The 15,206-nt window shown below is 38.2% G+C and overlaps 1 protein-coding gene across 1 annotated transcript; it reads right to left on the reverse strand.

The window, feature by feature from the left end:
• Positions 1-660: 660 nt before the first annotated feature.
• On the reverse strand, positions 661-15,149 carry dcaf17 (ddb1 and cul4 associated factor 17). The gene is made up of 15 exons (XM_088931002.1): positions 14,522-15,149; positions 13,914-14,151; positions 13,398-13,501; positions 13,007-13,097; positions 11,757-11,893; positions 9,205-9,283; positions 8,448-8,537; positions 8,157-8,264; positions 7,375-7,480; positions 6,073-6,215; positions 5,334-5,443; positions 4,840-4,927; positions 4,400-4,483; positions 3,006-3,161; positions 661-1,131 (listed from the first exon to the last, which is right to left on the reverse strand). The coding sequence occupies exons 2-15, from the start codon at positions 14,106-14,108 to the stop codon at positions 1,012-1,014; spliced, it is 1,611 nt and encodes a 536-aa protein (XP_088787128.1). The 5' UTR covers positions 14,109-14,151; positions 14,522-15,149; the 3' UTR covers positions 661-1,011.
• Positions 15,150-15,206: the final 57 nt, after the last annotated feature.

Here is a 15,206-nt window from a genome sequence, read left to right on the forward strand (position 1 = left end):
TGACGCTGCGTTTTATTCAAACCTAGTATTTTGTTTTTAAACAAAGTTCGTTACGCAAACCTAGACGCAGCAGTTATGAAACGAAAGAATTTTCGTAGCTGAGACATTACCTTGAGAGCCCATAGGTGACTAACAGGACGTGTTCTCTTTATGGCTTTACATAATTAGATGTTATTATTACCAGGGTATTACAAATAATAACATGTAATTATGCAATCTACTTGGCTATTTTTAAAATTAATCAAACTCAATACCATAGTAAATGCCCTGTATTTAGTTGGACTATTTTCGATAAATATATTATGCGTAATATGTTCCACGTTGATTTTTAATTTAATTAGTCAAAGGCAAGATTTCAAAATACCTTTTTGTGATGAGTAGCAAGTACACAGTTCAGAGGTTAATATCATGGCAAATAAAAAAGCTTTTGTGTGTTTTCAAGATGAAATATACATGTATGTAATTCTTGACTTTAACCTTAAAGCTTTGCCTTGAAAAAACGAGGATTTCCAACGAAAGGTAGGACCATGCTAGGACCTTGTGCATGAAGCCAAACGGTCTTCCATTTTGTATAATGTACACAGCACAGAATCTAAACTGTACTTCAGAGAAGAAAAACTAAACATATTCCTGAAAAATAATTAGACATTTTGGAAATGCTGGGAGAAGTCTTTTTGCTTTATTTAAAAACATCCAAGATTTTAAAACTATCAAATATATTATCTCAACTGCATGGAAACGTTGCCTCTATTAACTCTTCAGGACAGGATTTTGAACACACTTTACAAAAACAGACAAAATAACAGTTTGATGCTAATGCAGACTTTTAAGGTGGGTAGATGAAAGCCACCAGATGATAATACATTTTCTGACAAAACGCAGCAAACATTGCACCTATGAAAATACACTGCATTTGGTAATGGTACAGTACTTCAACCGCAAAGTGTATTTTGCCAAAGATCCATCAGAAACCGAGCACCAATAAGTAGTTTAGTGTCCCCTCTTCCATTGTTATTCATTATCCTCTTGGCAGCGGGTCATTTTGTAGACATGACAGCAAAATTTGTGGTTCTTCTCCTGTTCAATGTGGACAATTGTGTCGCAGTCAAAGAAAAATTGGTGACCGTAGGTCTAGAAGAAGAAAAGGGGAAAAGGCTGTCAGTGGCAACTGATACAATTTCAAGAGCACAGTGTATTGCCCTGTTGACTAATAACACCATTTTTACTCAGTTGAAATTTTGTTTTGATATTAACTGTAAGGTCAAGGCAAGATGGGGTTTTTTTTAGGTGCAATGTTACCGTTGTCTTCTGATTTCGAACCATTGACAGTGCAAAAGGGAAACACAGATGTCAAACCAATTCCAACAGCATTAGGAAAACTAGTCACTACCTGGTTTTGTAATGAAGGTTTTTTTTCCACTTATGTTTTTTTATTAACATAACACAAAGGTAACCAGAAAAAAAAGAGCTGCCAGTCAAATCAAAATCTCAAGTACTACAAATATGAGTATAAAGTCTGTTATTTATAATTTTTTTTTGCATTTTTACAGGGGGTATAGTGCTGTGGAGAAAGGGGGGTGAAAAACGAAAAACTTCCAGAAACATAAAGTCATGATCATTGGGTTATATAAATAATCCACCTCTCCCAATATCTCCCAAAAACCTCCTTCTGGAGTCTTAACAGAAAGGTTAATTTTTCCATTTCATAAATCTCTGAAACAATAACAATCCAGTTTTCTTTGGTTAGGGGGTGGGGGGTGGGTCTCTTTGTAACCATGTATGTGTTAAACCTTACTTGCTTGATGGCAAAAATACTTTTAGCAAGTATTAATCTCTTCCCACAACCTCGTCAGGCAGATTACCCAGCTTCAGAACAGGACTTTGGAATTTCTAAACATACTATATCTTGAATCAGAGTTGTGAATGAAGATTACACTTCCAGGGTGGCACAATGGCACAGCGGTTAGCACTGCTGCCTCGCAGCACTGGAGCCCTGGGCTCAATTCCGGAAACCGAGGTGCTGTCTGTGTGGAGTTTGTATGTTCTCTCCAAGTTTTGCATGGGCTTCCTCCCGTAGTCTAATAACATACCGGTAGGCTTACTAGCTTCTGTGAAAATTGGCTCTGGGGTAAGTGTGTTTGTGTCTGTTCACCCTGCAATGCACTAGTGTCCCATCCAGGGTGTACACTCAGAGCTGTTTGTCGAGATACTCTCCGCCTCCCCCATGAATCTGAATTGTAAGAAGCAGTTAGAAGATGGATGGATTACACTTCCACACACAGAACCATAAACCATTTCACATACTGTATATGCTTTGTCTTTTGGGAACATGAGCTCTACAGTTTACGGAAGCGCATTGCCGCAACCCAGGGAAAAAAAAATTGCCCCCTTATCTCGCAATTACGAGATAGTAATTCTCGCATACTTTATGTGATCATAATCTATACCGCTACATGCGGACTTATAGTTTTAAGCAGTGGAACTGATTGCACGTACTGTATAATTGTTCATAATGGAACCATCACTGCTTTGATCTCTAAATCCCACAAAACTGGTCCGCTTGCTTATAATGATTCTGTTCATATTTGCTAAAAATGGCAAGATTTCATTCTGACTAAACCCCGGTCGACAGTAAATCCGTACAAATTCTGCAGCGCTGGACATTGACACAATCATTAAACTGAAAGTGCCAGCCAAGTTCACAGTAGCTTCTGGATATGTTCAGTGCACAGCGTAACAGGTTGAACATACACTGATGTAATCATTGCTATCTCGTAATTACAAGATACTTCGTTATCTTGTAATTACAAGATACTTTTCAGGTAATAATGAGATAAGGGGGCAAATTGTTTTTTCCCTTGGTAGCAGCATTGCCCTTCAATAACATTTTATTTACAATTTTAACTTCAAAACAATATATCAGTTGCACGGTAAATGACTTATCTGCTACTTATTACCACAACATAGTCTCCTGAAAAGCAATTTAAAATGTAGCATTTACTGACCACATCCCAGGACTCTACTAGTGGAACACTTTTCATCAAAACGCCACTCCAGTTGTCATAGATACCAACGTGGGCCTTTCCTTCAGACTCTGTCTGGGTCACAGATACAACTGCCAACAGGTCAAGTTCATCTTCATATTCTACACATTGGAAAGTCTAACAAAAAAACAGAAGATAAACATCCAGTTCAATGCAGTAAAAAGATTTAACAAAGAGCACAGTCATTTACAGTTAAAAATGCTGTAGCAGTAGCTTGGTAGTTAAAACACCAAAAGAACAGAACAAAATGTCTCCAAGATAAAAACAAATAAAATTTTCAGAAAATGAAAGGCAAGTGACTGACATATTATATTAACATTTCACTCAGGTGTTCACAGAGTGGAAAATGTCACGATTTAAATGTAAAAGGCCTTTTGAGACCATGAATAGTTTTTAATGTTTTTGATGCGTATAAAGTTTTACAAAGAAGAAATATCATCAAAGTTATCAGAAGAGTGCTGTTTAGCACTCCATCTTCGCACGTGAAGCATGGTCATGCAGACCTTATAGAGTAAAGGGATACATACTGTACATAGAGGGCTTCTATAAGAGTTTTAGAAATCTGTTCAAAAGCTTTCTTTGATAATTAGGCTTTCTTTTTATTTGAGATATTTACTTTACTCAATAGCTTCTGAGCAACCAGTAATGCTGCTTTTCCACCCCTTTTAAGAGCTATAGGAAATCTTCACAGATTGTTGTTCCACATAACACAGTATGTAAAACGTTACAGACCGTACTGGTACCAAGATATTAAATAATAAAAAACAGAAAATCAGATGTGCCATTAACGCACTTCAAGCGTTTAACAAATGTAACACAATTGTATATAATTTTAGGAAAGACTTAAGAATGGGAGGAGATTTTATTATTTATTGCGTCAAGAATGTAATTTTGACACTGAGACATAAACATCTTTTCTTTAAAAAGAATAGGGGTGGTACCCCAGCATCATGGCCAAATTTCCTATTGGCCTTTATCAATCATGGCCTCCTAATAATCCCCTTCTCTGAACTGGCTGCATCAGTCTGTTCTCCTCCCCACTGATAGCTGATGTGCGGTGAGCATACATGCGCACTATGGCTGCCATCACAGCATCCAGGTGGGGGCTACACACTGGTGGTGGTGGCGGGGGAGTCCCCATTACCTGTAAAGTACTTATACTCTACTGTATCTATACAGTGCTAAAGAGCTATATAAGTGTAAGGATGACGATGATGATGATGGTTATTATTATATTGGCTGTCAAGGAAGTTTCATAAGGGTGGAGTTTCATAGGTTTCATGGGACACATTAAGCACATTCTTGGTGGAAGTCTAATTTCAATTCAAACGAATTTGCTATTTCTCCTCAAATACCTCTTGTTCTGGGTCATCATCCAGCTGGTGCAATCTCCTCCTCACTGTTCGACCAGAAACTGTGACAGTGACCAGAGAATCTGCCTGTGGTAAAAAGCGGATGAATTATTCATTTATTTCTTCTGCATGAAAGGTTGTTCTTGAAGCTCGAGAATCCACAGGGGCTGTCTTCAATTGCAGACCCACCTCTCCAATTAAACATAGTGCAAGAGAGTAGAGTCCCAGAAGAAAGAATACACTAACGCTTCATATGCAAATGATCCTAACTTCTCATTAGCTGATGCAAGCAGGTTGTCACAGAGACCACGGATAAATCCAACATAAAAAACTTGATGCATCTTACAAGCTCACAAGATTTATATTTAAAAGGAAGAAACATTTATTTAAATGCACACACACAAGATACTATAAATACACATTACACAAAGGAATTTCCTTACCTTATTTTCTCGATGAGCCTCAATAGAATATTCCTGTATGACCTCAAACTGAAGAAGACTTTCTTGCGTTTCCACTATTTTAAGTACACTGGAGGACAAAAAATACATAAACAGCTAGCTAATTAGCTCCTTTCACTGCATAGCATTTTTATTTCATATCAAATTACAAAGTCAACGGACCATTTCACCTGAAGATATCAAGATTGCTTGAATACCAATGGCAGTCATACAAGTATATGTTCTTGTATATTTAAGCTGGACTTAAATATATTGGTAAATTACAAACAGCAACTCTTCCAAATACCTCTCTTTTAAAAAGAATGTCAAGCACTTTACTTAGACTACAATGCAAAGCTGTGGAACACTGTAAAAGACAAGTCATGGGTGAAGCTAATAAATATTAATGTAAAAGATTGCTTTCAAGATTGGTGTATTTATGATTGATCTCCAGATTAAGACACTCGCATAACTGAAGAGGCATTTCTATTACTTACTTAACTTTACTTGGCCCAACATGGATGATTCTTCCAGAATCTCCAGGATGAAAATAGATCCAATCAGATTCCAATGAACAACAATTCATATCTTGAATTCCATTCTTTGCCTATGAAATCAATATAAGATTGAACTACTGAACTAAAACACAGTTATAGGTATCCTAAATAACTTGTTTTCTCCACAAAAATCAAATTTATAAAATTAATTTAAAGTAATGTAACCAGAATTACATCAAAGGATAGCAAAGGTGACAATACTAGATAACTAGGGTTTTTTTCTGAGAAACTATACCTAAATTATGTATTCCAGTCCACCATTATTATTTTAAAGTTTCATTTTTTATTAAAGTAAGCCCCACAACTAGATAGTAAACCCTATTTTTAACTTAAATGGAACTACTGATTTGAATTAGGAACACAAACATTTTGGTGCCTCTTGATTTGCATGATTCTTAATTTTTCAGCATGAACCAGAATTTTATTTATATGTTATAGGCTACATTTACATTGTAGCTACTTAATTTTACAGTGACACTCCAATACGGTGTCTAAATACATGTGCCACAAACACCTGCACAGGATTCTAAAAGTGGCATCTTGAAAAAGCATTAACCTACTTAGACACTGCTCTACACTTCAAATGTCTCAAAACCACCACAGGGGCTTTATTGTTTTTTAAAAAAGGGGGGATTTTAAAGTCAAACAGAGTTTGCCGCACACTAAAGAGCTTAATTACCAACTGGCCATCCTTCAATGAACAAATGTGATAGGTGCCTTTGTGTTTCTTGCTCCTTGGAGTGTAAATGTAGTGCCAGGGGTGACCTCCTATCTGAAATCCACTTTCCAAACAAGACACCTCAAACATCAAAGTGGGGCTATCTGTATAAAAGAAATTACAACTTCCATTTAATGTTTTCATATGATTCTAAGTTAAAGACTTTATTACACTTGCCGGTTTTTGTAATGCAACTACCAGCCATCAACCCTTCTTCTAACCGCTTACTCCTGGTGAAGACTGCAGTGGTAACAGGCTGAGCAGAACAGACTAGACATCTCCTTCCCCAGCTGTTGGGGAACTCCCAGATGCTCCCAGGCCAGATGAGAGATAATAATAATAATAATAATAATAATAATAAACTTTATTTTATATAGCGCCTTTAAAGGTGGCTTCTCAAAGCGCTTTACAGGACGACAACAACAATAAATAAGAAGAATACACAAGATAAAACACAATTACAATATACAGAGGAGACCGTGGATGGTGGTACTAAGAAAAGCAGAGGGGTGAAGAACGGAACCAGTTAAGTTAAGGCTTTTCTGAAGAAGAGGGTTTTGAGTCTGGATTTGAAGGAGTTTAGAGAAGGTTGCGAGGTGGGGAGTAGGGCAATAATAGTTCAGACAGGTACTGAGGTGCCAAGCCATGCAAAGCCTTATAGGTGAGCATGAGGATTTTAAAGTCTACACAGAATTTGACCGGAAGCCAGTGCAAGGACTCCAGGATAGGAGTAATGTGAACACTTGCACTAGACCTGGTCAGGATTCTGGCTGCTGAATTCTGGACATATTGCAGTTTGTTCAGAGTAGATTTAGATACCCCAGCGAGTAGCGCACTACAGCAGTCAATTCGAGAGAACACAAATGTGTTGATCAGCTTTTCAGCCACAGTTAGTGATAGCATAGGGCGTAGTCTAGCAATATTTCTGAGGTGAAAAAAAAAGATGTTTTGACAGTATGCTCCACATGTGGGTTGATATACTCCCTCCAGCGAGTTCTGGGTCTGTCCTGGGGTCTCTTCCTAGTGAGCCGTGCCCGGTACACCTCCAGCAGGAGGTACCCCGCGGGCACCCTCCCCAAGATGCCCAAGCCACCTTAACTGGCTCCTCTCAATCCAGAGCAGTGACTCCCCTCCAAGGAGGCATGGAAGTTTGCCACCCCTGTCTACACATGTAATGCAACCACAGAAAATCATCTGGCTTCTGCATTAGTCTGCGTCACAAAGAAACTTCCTTCCTTTACTACATATGCAGTCTTCCATTACCTGTGATCTGGATGTTGAAGGGGATGCCCAGTGGAGATTCTCCAACAGAGCCCTGAATTCCATTCCATTCACATTTCTCGCCAAGCGTCAGTTTCTTAATCATAAACTATAAAGAAAAAAAACAGTATTGCATCATGGGTTATTACTGCTTACATGTGTGTTTTTCTGAACTTAGTGTAAACACTAAAGCACTGACCTTTTTTAGTGAGACAAGTGAAAATATTAAACTAAGAAGTGACATATGTCAACAATTCGCACTGACAGGATACAAAGAGCTAAGAATTGCTAAGACTCTCAAGACCAAATATCTGAAAGTCATAAAAATGGATTTTGTATTTGGGAGTTACAGTGGTCCAATTCTGGTGCTGGGCTGTTATCTATGTGGAGTTTGTACTGTATGTTTTCCAAGTGTTTGCATGGGTTTCCTCCAGGTGCTCCAGTTTCCTCCCACAGTCCAAAGACACACTAGTAGATTAATCGGCTTTTGGGAAAATTGGCTCTGGTGTGAGCGTGTGTGTCTGTGTGGGCCCTATGATGGCCTAGTGTCTTATATAGGGTGGACCCTGCCTTGCGCCTTTTGCTTGCTGGGATAGGCTCTGGCTCATCCCCTAAACCCTGAACTGGACGATGCAGCTACAGAAATACCACTATAGAAAGAACTAGAAAATGAACGCATGGATTTTGTATTTGTATTTCCAAAACACACGAAATGGAATTCTATTTCTAAATCAAAAAGACACTTCACAAGACATGTTCTATCGGTTTAAATCTCCCTGATTTACCTTCTCTACGATATTTTCAAAGCTATATAGCTTCACCATGCCAGTGCTGTGAGAAATGGCCAGAATCCCTTGAGAAAGCATAACATCGACAACATTGTTCCCAAACACCTGCAAACAAAAGCATAATAAGAGATTAACACAGCACATTCCTGCGATATTTATGGTTTTACAGGCTTCGTTGTATACACCAGCCATGCTGTCGGAGTAATCAAACAGCCTAGAAGGGCAGAATGACCCTTTCCTGTTTGTAACCTTGCTTATGTTCTTATCTGGAAATGATTTTGCCCTTACTCTTCTGCTGATCTCCAACATGCCCAGCAGTTCCAGGGGCAGAACTCTGAAGACCGCCAGACACATCAAAGTATCCTGTTCAGGCCCTGTCTGGGGGGGAAAAAAAACAGAATTAAAAGCCAGGATTTCTTTTATCTACTCAAATTCAGATTTACACATCTTCCAACAGTTATTACGCTATAGATTACAGGGACAGTAAAAACAGTTGCATTGCTTGCAAAAAAGAGAAAATATTTGATTCCCCTTCCAAAAAGTAGTTAAACAATATTTAATGCTTTATAAAATATTTTGTACACAACGTTTTTAACCATTATTAGATAAAAGGATCAGCCAATTGTATGATTAATAATTATTAAAAATAAGCTTCAGTAAGTTAAGCAAGGTTTGCCAATAATATGTTCATGTAAAAAATTTACATGCATATTCATATAAATACATGTATCCCTAATTGAAAAGTTTTTGCCTATGTAAAACCTTTACTGTAGTGAGAATAAGCTAGTAATTTCCAGGGTTCACAAATGGCATGATACAGACCGAGTTCAAAACAATATTTACTAGCTTTTGCCCAGTGGAAACCTACAATTCTGGGTTTGTGATCTGCAGCTTGAGAATTTCTTCAATCTGGGACCGCATTAGAGACCATTTATGGTTCATAAACCTTTGCAAGCACATCATAAAAAAGACCTGTAGCACCCAACAACACATTGTTGCACATTTTCAATTTTTCCTTTAAAGAAATTAAATCAATTGTCCTCACCTGCCTAGCTATGGACGTCTGTTTATTTTGAACAGACTTAATGCAGAGAGTTTCCTGGGGAACATCCCAGCACAGGTATCTATAACACAACAACAACATAATGTTGAAAGTCTCATGCATTGCCTCATGAAAACTAACTTTCCAACTGACACATATTTTAGGATACATAAAATAACTCAAAGGCTTCCAGTGTGGAAAATAGCCAGCGCTGCACTACCCTAGACATAACAAATTAATCAGTCCAGGCCAGCTCCCTAGTTACTGATGCAAAATCTATTAAAGAGCTCTTGCCAGATTTGCATTATAAAACACCTGATCGGCTTGATATAGCAAACATCACATCCAGTAACATTCTATTTCACTCATCATTTACTCCACCGTATCCTCACATTCATTGCCACAAAACACATATGATAGCTACCGTACTAATTCAGTGCTATCATGGTATAGCCAGATATGGCGTGCCAGCAGCTATATCACCCTGCAACTCACAACTGGCAACCCACTGAAGCTAAGCAGGTGTGAGCCTGGTCAGTACCTGGATGAGAAACCTCCTGGGAAAAACTAAGGCTGCTGCTGGAAGAGGTGTTAGTGGGGCAAGCAGGGGGCGCTCACCCTGCGGTCCATGTGGGTCCTAATGCCCCAGTATAGTGACGGGGACACTATACTGTAAACAGGCGCCGTCCTTCGGATGAGACATAAAACCGAGGTCCTGACTCTCTGTGGTCATTAAAAATCCCAGGGTGTTTCTCGAAAAGAGTAGGGGTGTAACCCCGGTGTCCTGGCCAAATTTCCCATTGGCCTTTACCAATCATGGCCTCCGAATAATTCCCCTCTATGAATTGGCTACATTACTCTGCTCTCCTCCTCACTGATAGCTGATGTGTGGTGAGCGTTCTAGCGCACTATGGCTGCCGTCACGTCATCCAGGTGGATGCTGCACATTGGTGGTGGTGGTGGAGGGGAGTCCCCATTACCTGTAAAGCACTTTGAGTGGAGTGTCCAGAAACTATACAAGTGTAAGCAATTATTGTCATTAATAATTATTATTATTATTATAACATAGGAGACATAAGCCATAAAGACAAGACTCCTATGCTTTGTTTCATGCCTCTATAGTCCTATCACCTAGGGTTGGGATTACAGTTATGACACTATTTTGGTTTGTTGTGAAGAAATCGCAATTACCGCAACATTGAATTAATTCCAAACTTTTCACCAGTGGTACTGTAAAAGTAATCTTATCAAAAACAAAAATCACCTCTGATCTACGAGGCCCGTGAGCCATATTAATAGAATATATGTAATAGTAACCATCATTCCACCAGTCTCGAGTTAAATCTACACCACTCTTTAATTTATATTGTATATTTCCATGTTGGTGACTATAAATAGACTAAACTAAGACATACTCTTAGTTCAAGGATGCATAAACAACATTTTCTGCAATATTTTGTACTTGTTCTGTTACATTAACAGTTTTTGCTTTTCTAAAGAAAATGCAGAGCTAGGTTTTAAGAAGGTTTTAAAAGTTCTGTAGAGCGCAGATTCAAGTCAAGTGCCATACAATCTATAGGTTTCCTTCTTTAAGCCTAACACTGACACATCTGCTTTCTTGATATGTTTCATGTTTTAAATGTCCCTCCACTTATCTGTCGATGAGAAACTTGCTATTTTTGTGATTAATTCCTAAAACTAAAGATGTAAATCACTCACAGTGGTGTACATGCAATTTTGCATAGGAAGGATGGTAGTGAGATGATCGAACAGACACATTCTATGAAAATTACATTTAACGCTTTAAAACTGTTATTAGTTTTAAAGGATAAAAATTAAATTGCTAAATGCTCACACTTCGGATCTTTAAACAGGTGACAAAAGCTAATTAACGTAAACCCTTTACATTACAGGGTTGGTGTTTTCCAGTATTTTGCAGGCTACAAAACTATAACTTTAAACCCAAAAGGGGAAAAGGTTTGTTTACAGCTTGCATATAGATAACATCAACCAAATCTACAATACTGCTTTAGGGGAATGTTTGACAAACTATTCTGAAGTTTCATGATCTGTCGATCTCATTTCTCCACATAAAGTGATCAACCTAATATCTCTTAGAAAAGTGGGACAGTTAGCCAACATCTGCTTTAAATGTGGGCTGGTGACCTACGTTCCTATCTGTACAGGGTATATAGTGCCAGATCGGGATTCCCTGTTCACATTCCTATCGAACTCAAACAAATCCAAGGTACGCAGTATGTAATTAGATAATACTTTTTTGTCAATTGCAAGACATACATAAAATAGGAGGTTAGCACAAAATGTAATATACTCGCACAGTTCTAAAATACATGCTTGACCAAACGAGATACTGTGTAGAATGTAGTAAAAAATTATTTTTTCCTTAAAAAAATCAAGTGATTGAAATTGAGATTATTTAATTCGAACAATCCTTACAAACACTGTACTTTAAAAAAAGTTCTTGTTTGCTTCCATTGTGCAGCCTAAAGCCAGGCACTGCAGTGAAGTAGAAAATTTGAGAAATGGCCTCTTACCTAAATTTATAGCGTGGAGACAAATAGACCTTTTCCAGTTGTTCTCCTGTCATTGCTGAATAGCAATACAACCAGTTGCTTGCGTTAAGAGCCAGAAGGCATGGGTTACGGTCTGAAGGACTTGGTAGTGTTCTATCCTATAGAAAAACAGAACATTTTTACCATGAGTTAGAAAAACATTTGATTTATAATTTATCATTCCACAGACTGTTCAAGTCCCCAATCCCTCTACAGTGCCATCACCAAGCGTTGAAGTTACAGTTATGACATTATTTTGGTTTGCTATGAAGGAATGTTAATCATTACAACATTGAATTCATTCCAATCTTTTCACCAATAATTCATTTCCTTTCTTCTGCAAAGCCTTGAGGAAGAGCATTTTCCTCCCAGCACAGGGAGCATTTCCATAGTTAAAACGTCCCGAGGTGATGCCTGAAGAGGCCAGCTGGTAGAAGCTCATCGAGACCAGTCTTGTCTGGAATCTCTCAAATAAGGTATTGAAATTCTTACCAGTGTCATCCTGAAACTAATGATAAAAATAACTCACTAATATTAGGCCTCCAAACCCTTTTCAATTTCAGCAAGACCACTGCACTGTTATTCAAAATTATGTTTTTTTTTGATAGGCAAAATTCTTATTACTTACTTCTTTCATAATTTCATAGAAATTACAAGAAAGGTACAAAGTGTGAATGCAGTTGTAGGTCAAACTCCTTAAACATCTTTAGTGATACTTTTATACAGCCTTTTCAATACTTAAGACACTTTCATACATAATTGAAAACTTAAACCCCACTGCCAAACATTTTTTGATCCATCCATATTCTAACCAGTTCTTCCAATTCAGGGTCACGGGGGTGCCAGAGCCTATCCGTCAAACAACGGGCGCAGGCCTGGGTACACCCTGGAGGGCACACTGGTCCCTCACAGTGCAGACACAAACGCACACACTCACACCAGGATCAATTTCCCAGAAGCCAATTAACCTACCAGCATGCTTTTGGACTGTGGGAAGAAACCAGAGCACCCAGAGGAAACCCACACGAACGCAGGGAGAACATACGAACTCCCCACAGACAGCACCCCAGGAACTCCAGTGTGTGAGGCAGCAGTGCTAATTACTGTACCACCATGCTGTCCAAAACATTTTACCTTGATACTGAAACTAATGAATTGTAAACAATGCTTTCCCTTATCTTGCAGAAACATGAAATCCATATGCACAGCACTGAGAACAACTTAAAACTTACGAGCGGGCACTGACAAATCAACGCATCTTCAATCTTCTGCGACTTGGAGCAATTAGGCAGCTCGTACAGGCACTGTGGCTTTGGAGGAATACTGTTAATACAGGAAGTGAATCAAAACATACTTATCAACTTACTGCATGTGGGGCTGTATTCATTACACATTCATCAAATAGTCTACTAACATTAAGAAAGGAAATAGTTTGAACTTCACTGTTCTTGCACATTACACCATAAGCATGATCTGTGTCTACATCTCACAGTATAGACTCTATCATGTGGCCTGCAACTAGTAGATGTTGAAGACTTAGATCTAAAGTATAGGGACTTCCTTCCTATCCTACTGGAAATAAAGGTAATGTTGAGATGTCTATAAGATAAAAGCGCACCTTACCTGCTATAGCAACTTCGGTAATTTTCAAAGTATATTTTTCCATGCTCATAATCAATTGGGCCTTTTGAATGCTTTCTCCAAACATTTGTGAAATTAGTGGTATCCTAAAAAGAAAGGATATGGTTGATCTGAAATTCAGCATTGCCAACTACAATTATTCAGAGACAGGCCAACATACACACAAAAGTCGACAAAAAATTATCAGCTGAAGAAAGGCAGTGTCATACCTCACAGCTACCCCTGCAGAGACTTCATTTACATGAGCGATGAACGGCGATACTACAGCACACAGCAAAACCATATTTCGACCAAAATATAGCTGTCATTGTTTCAATACACATTTCTCACACACCATGTAAAAACACTAAAAATAAGAAAAGGAAACATTCATTGCTCTGCGAACATTCGTAAATACTGAAGTCAACCCAGCAGTATACAGTAATTAAAACATTCGATTCAAGTCATGTTTAAGCAAAATCAAAACACACCTACCAACCGCAAAACTATTAACGTTACCTGTAGCAAAATGTGACGAAGCATTCTCATATTTTTTCGGTACAAAGTTCCAGCATCACGGGAAAACAAGCCAATCGACCTAGAGCTCAGATAGAAATGGGCATTTCTCCACTTCGATGTCGTCGCGGTTCGAGGGCTGTTGTGTTTATACGAGTTCTGTGTGGGCACCTCATTTTGTGTTGAGCACGAAGCCATTTCATAGGTCTGGAAACAGCATCTATTTCTCCACTAACAGTTTCTAAAAGTGCATTTGAGAAACAATCATTACATCCCCAATATCAAATGTAACTTCAAAACAACAGTCCAGTATTTTTATTTCGACCGTGTTATAAATTAGCGCCTTCTAAAAATTTCAAATAAATTGTAATTTTCAATTAATTAAACGTGCAACTATATATTTTTGATAGAAAAGTAGTTACACAATCGGAGAACTCAAGCCATGCAAAAGCAACACAAAATTTGCAGAAACTAAGAAAATTAAACAGAACTTATAACAGCTGTTGATATAACTTTATAAAATCATTTGCTGCCGTACTATTTTATATTTTATTAAAATGTATCTAGTGAACAGAAGTTCTTTATCGATATGTTTGAAAAAATTGCTTTACCTTTTAATGATACTTTGGGTATACTAATCGTCTACTGGGTATATATAAAGTATCGTTTTCATGTTGAAAAAATAAACAATTCCACAGTTTCACTGTTACATCAGCATTGTATTATTTCATAAGCACGCGTCATTAAAAAACACTAAATATGATAAAACTACCAATGCGGAGTTCAAACCACGATAGTTAAAACTACACCGGAAAAACGTTCACCTCGCCCGTTGGAAGATGGAACTTGTAGTGCGACCATGAAGTTTTATTTTTTTAAGCAAAACTTGCGTGCTGGGGTTGCTATTGCGGCATTGTGCATTTTTGTCCCGTTAAACGGTAACGGAGCACCAGCACTTATCAGGGTCGATTTAGAAAGCGTCGACTCTGCGAACCCCAAAGCCGCAAAAACACTTACAAATAGACTATGCTGAGCTTCGCGCAAAGAATCAATGGACGTACGGTATCAAACAGCATTTGAGATCATTAATTACAATATTCTAATTGTTTTGTCGCTTTCATAAACAAATCGCCAAACACAGCCAACAACGTATTTGTCAACAACACGAAATGCTTTATTGCTACTCCGTCGTGCGTCCGCTAAACATGTATCTCCCAAGCAAGATGGCGATTCTCTGTGAATACTTCGTAGATAATCTTTCCTTTTCCCCCCCACATCTATGGTTTGACTTGCCTT

This window comes from Atractosteus spatula, chromosome 13 (genome assembly GCF_055471065.1).
Source record: "Atractosteus spatula isolate fAtrSpa1 chromosome 13, fAtrSpa1.hap1, whole genome shotgun sequence".
In the NCBI taxonomy this organism is placed as follows: Eukaryota; Metazoa; Chordata; class Actinopteri; order Semionotiformes; family Lepisosteidae; genus Atractosteus; species Atractosteus spatula.

Excerpts from the sequence above, each read along its gene's own strand:
- dcaf17 (XM_088931002.1), bottom strand. The coding sequence starts at position 14,108 with ATGGCTTCGTGCTCAACACAAAATGAGGTGCCCACACAGAACTCGTAT. Across the intron at positions 7,481-8,156 it reads TTGAAAATATCGTAGAGAAG|TTTATGATTAAGAAACTGAC; the intron begins GTAAATCAGGGA and ends TTTTCTTTATAG. Across the intron at positions 1,132-3,005 it reads TAGTAGAGTCCTGGGATGTG|ACCTACGGTCACCAATTTTT; the intron begins GTCAGTAAATGC and ends TTCTTCTTCTAG.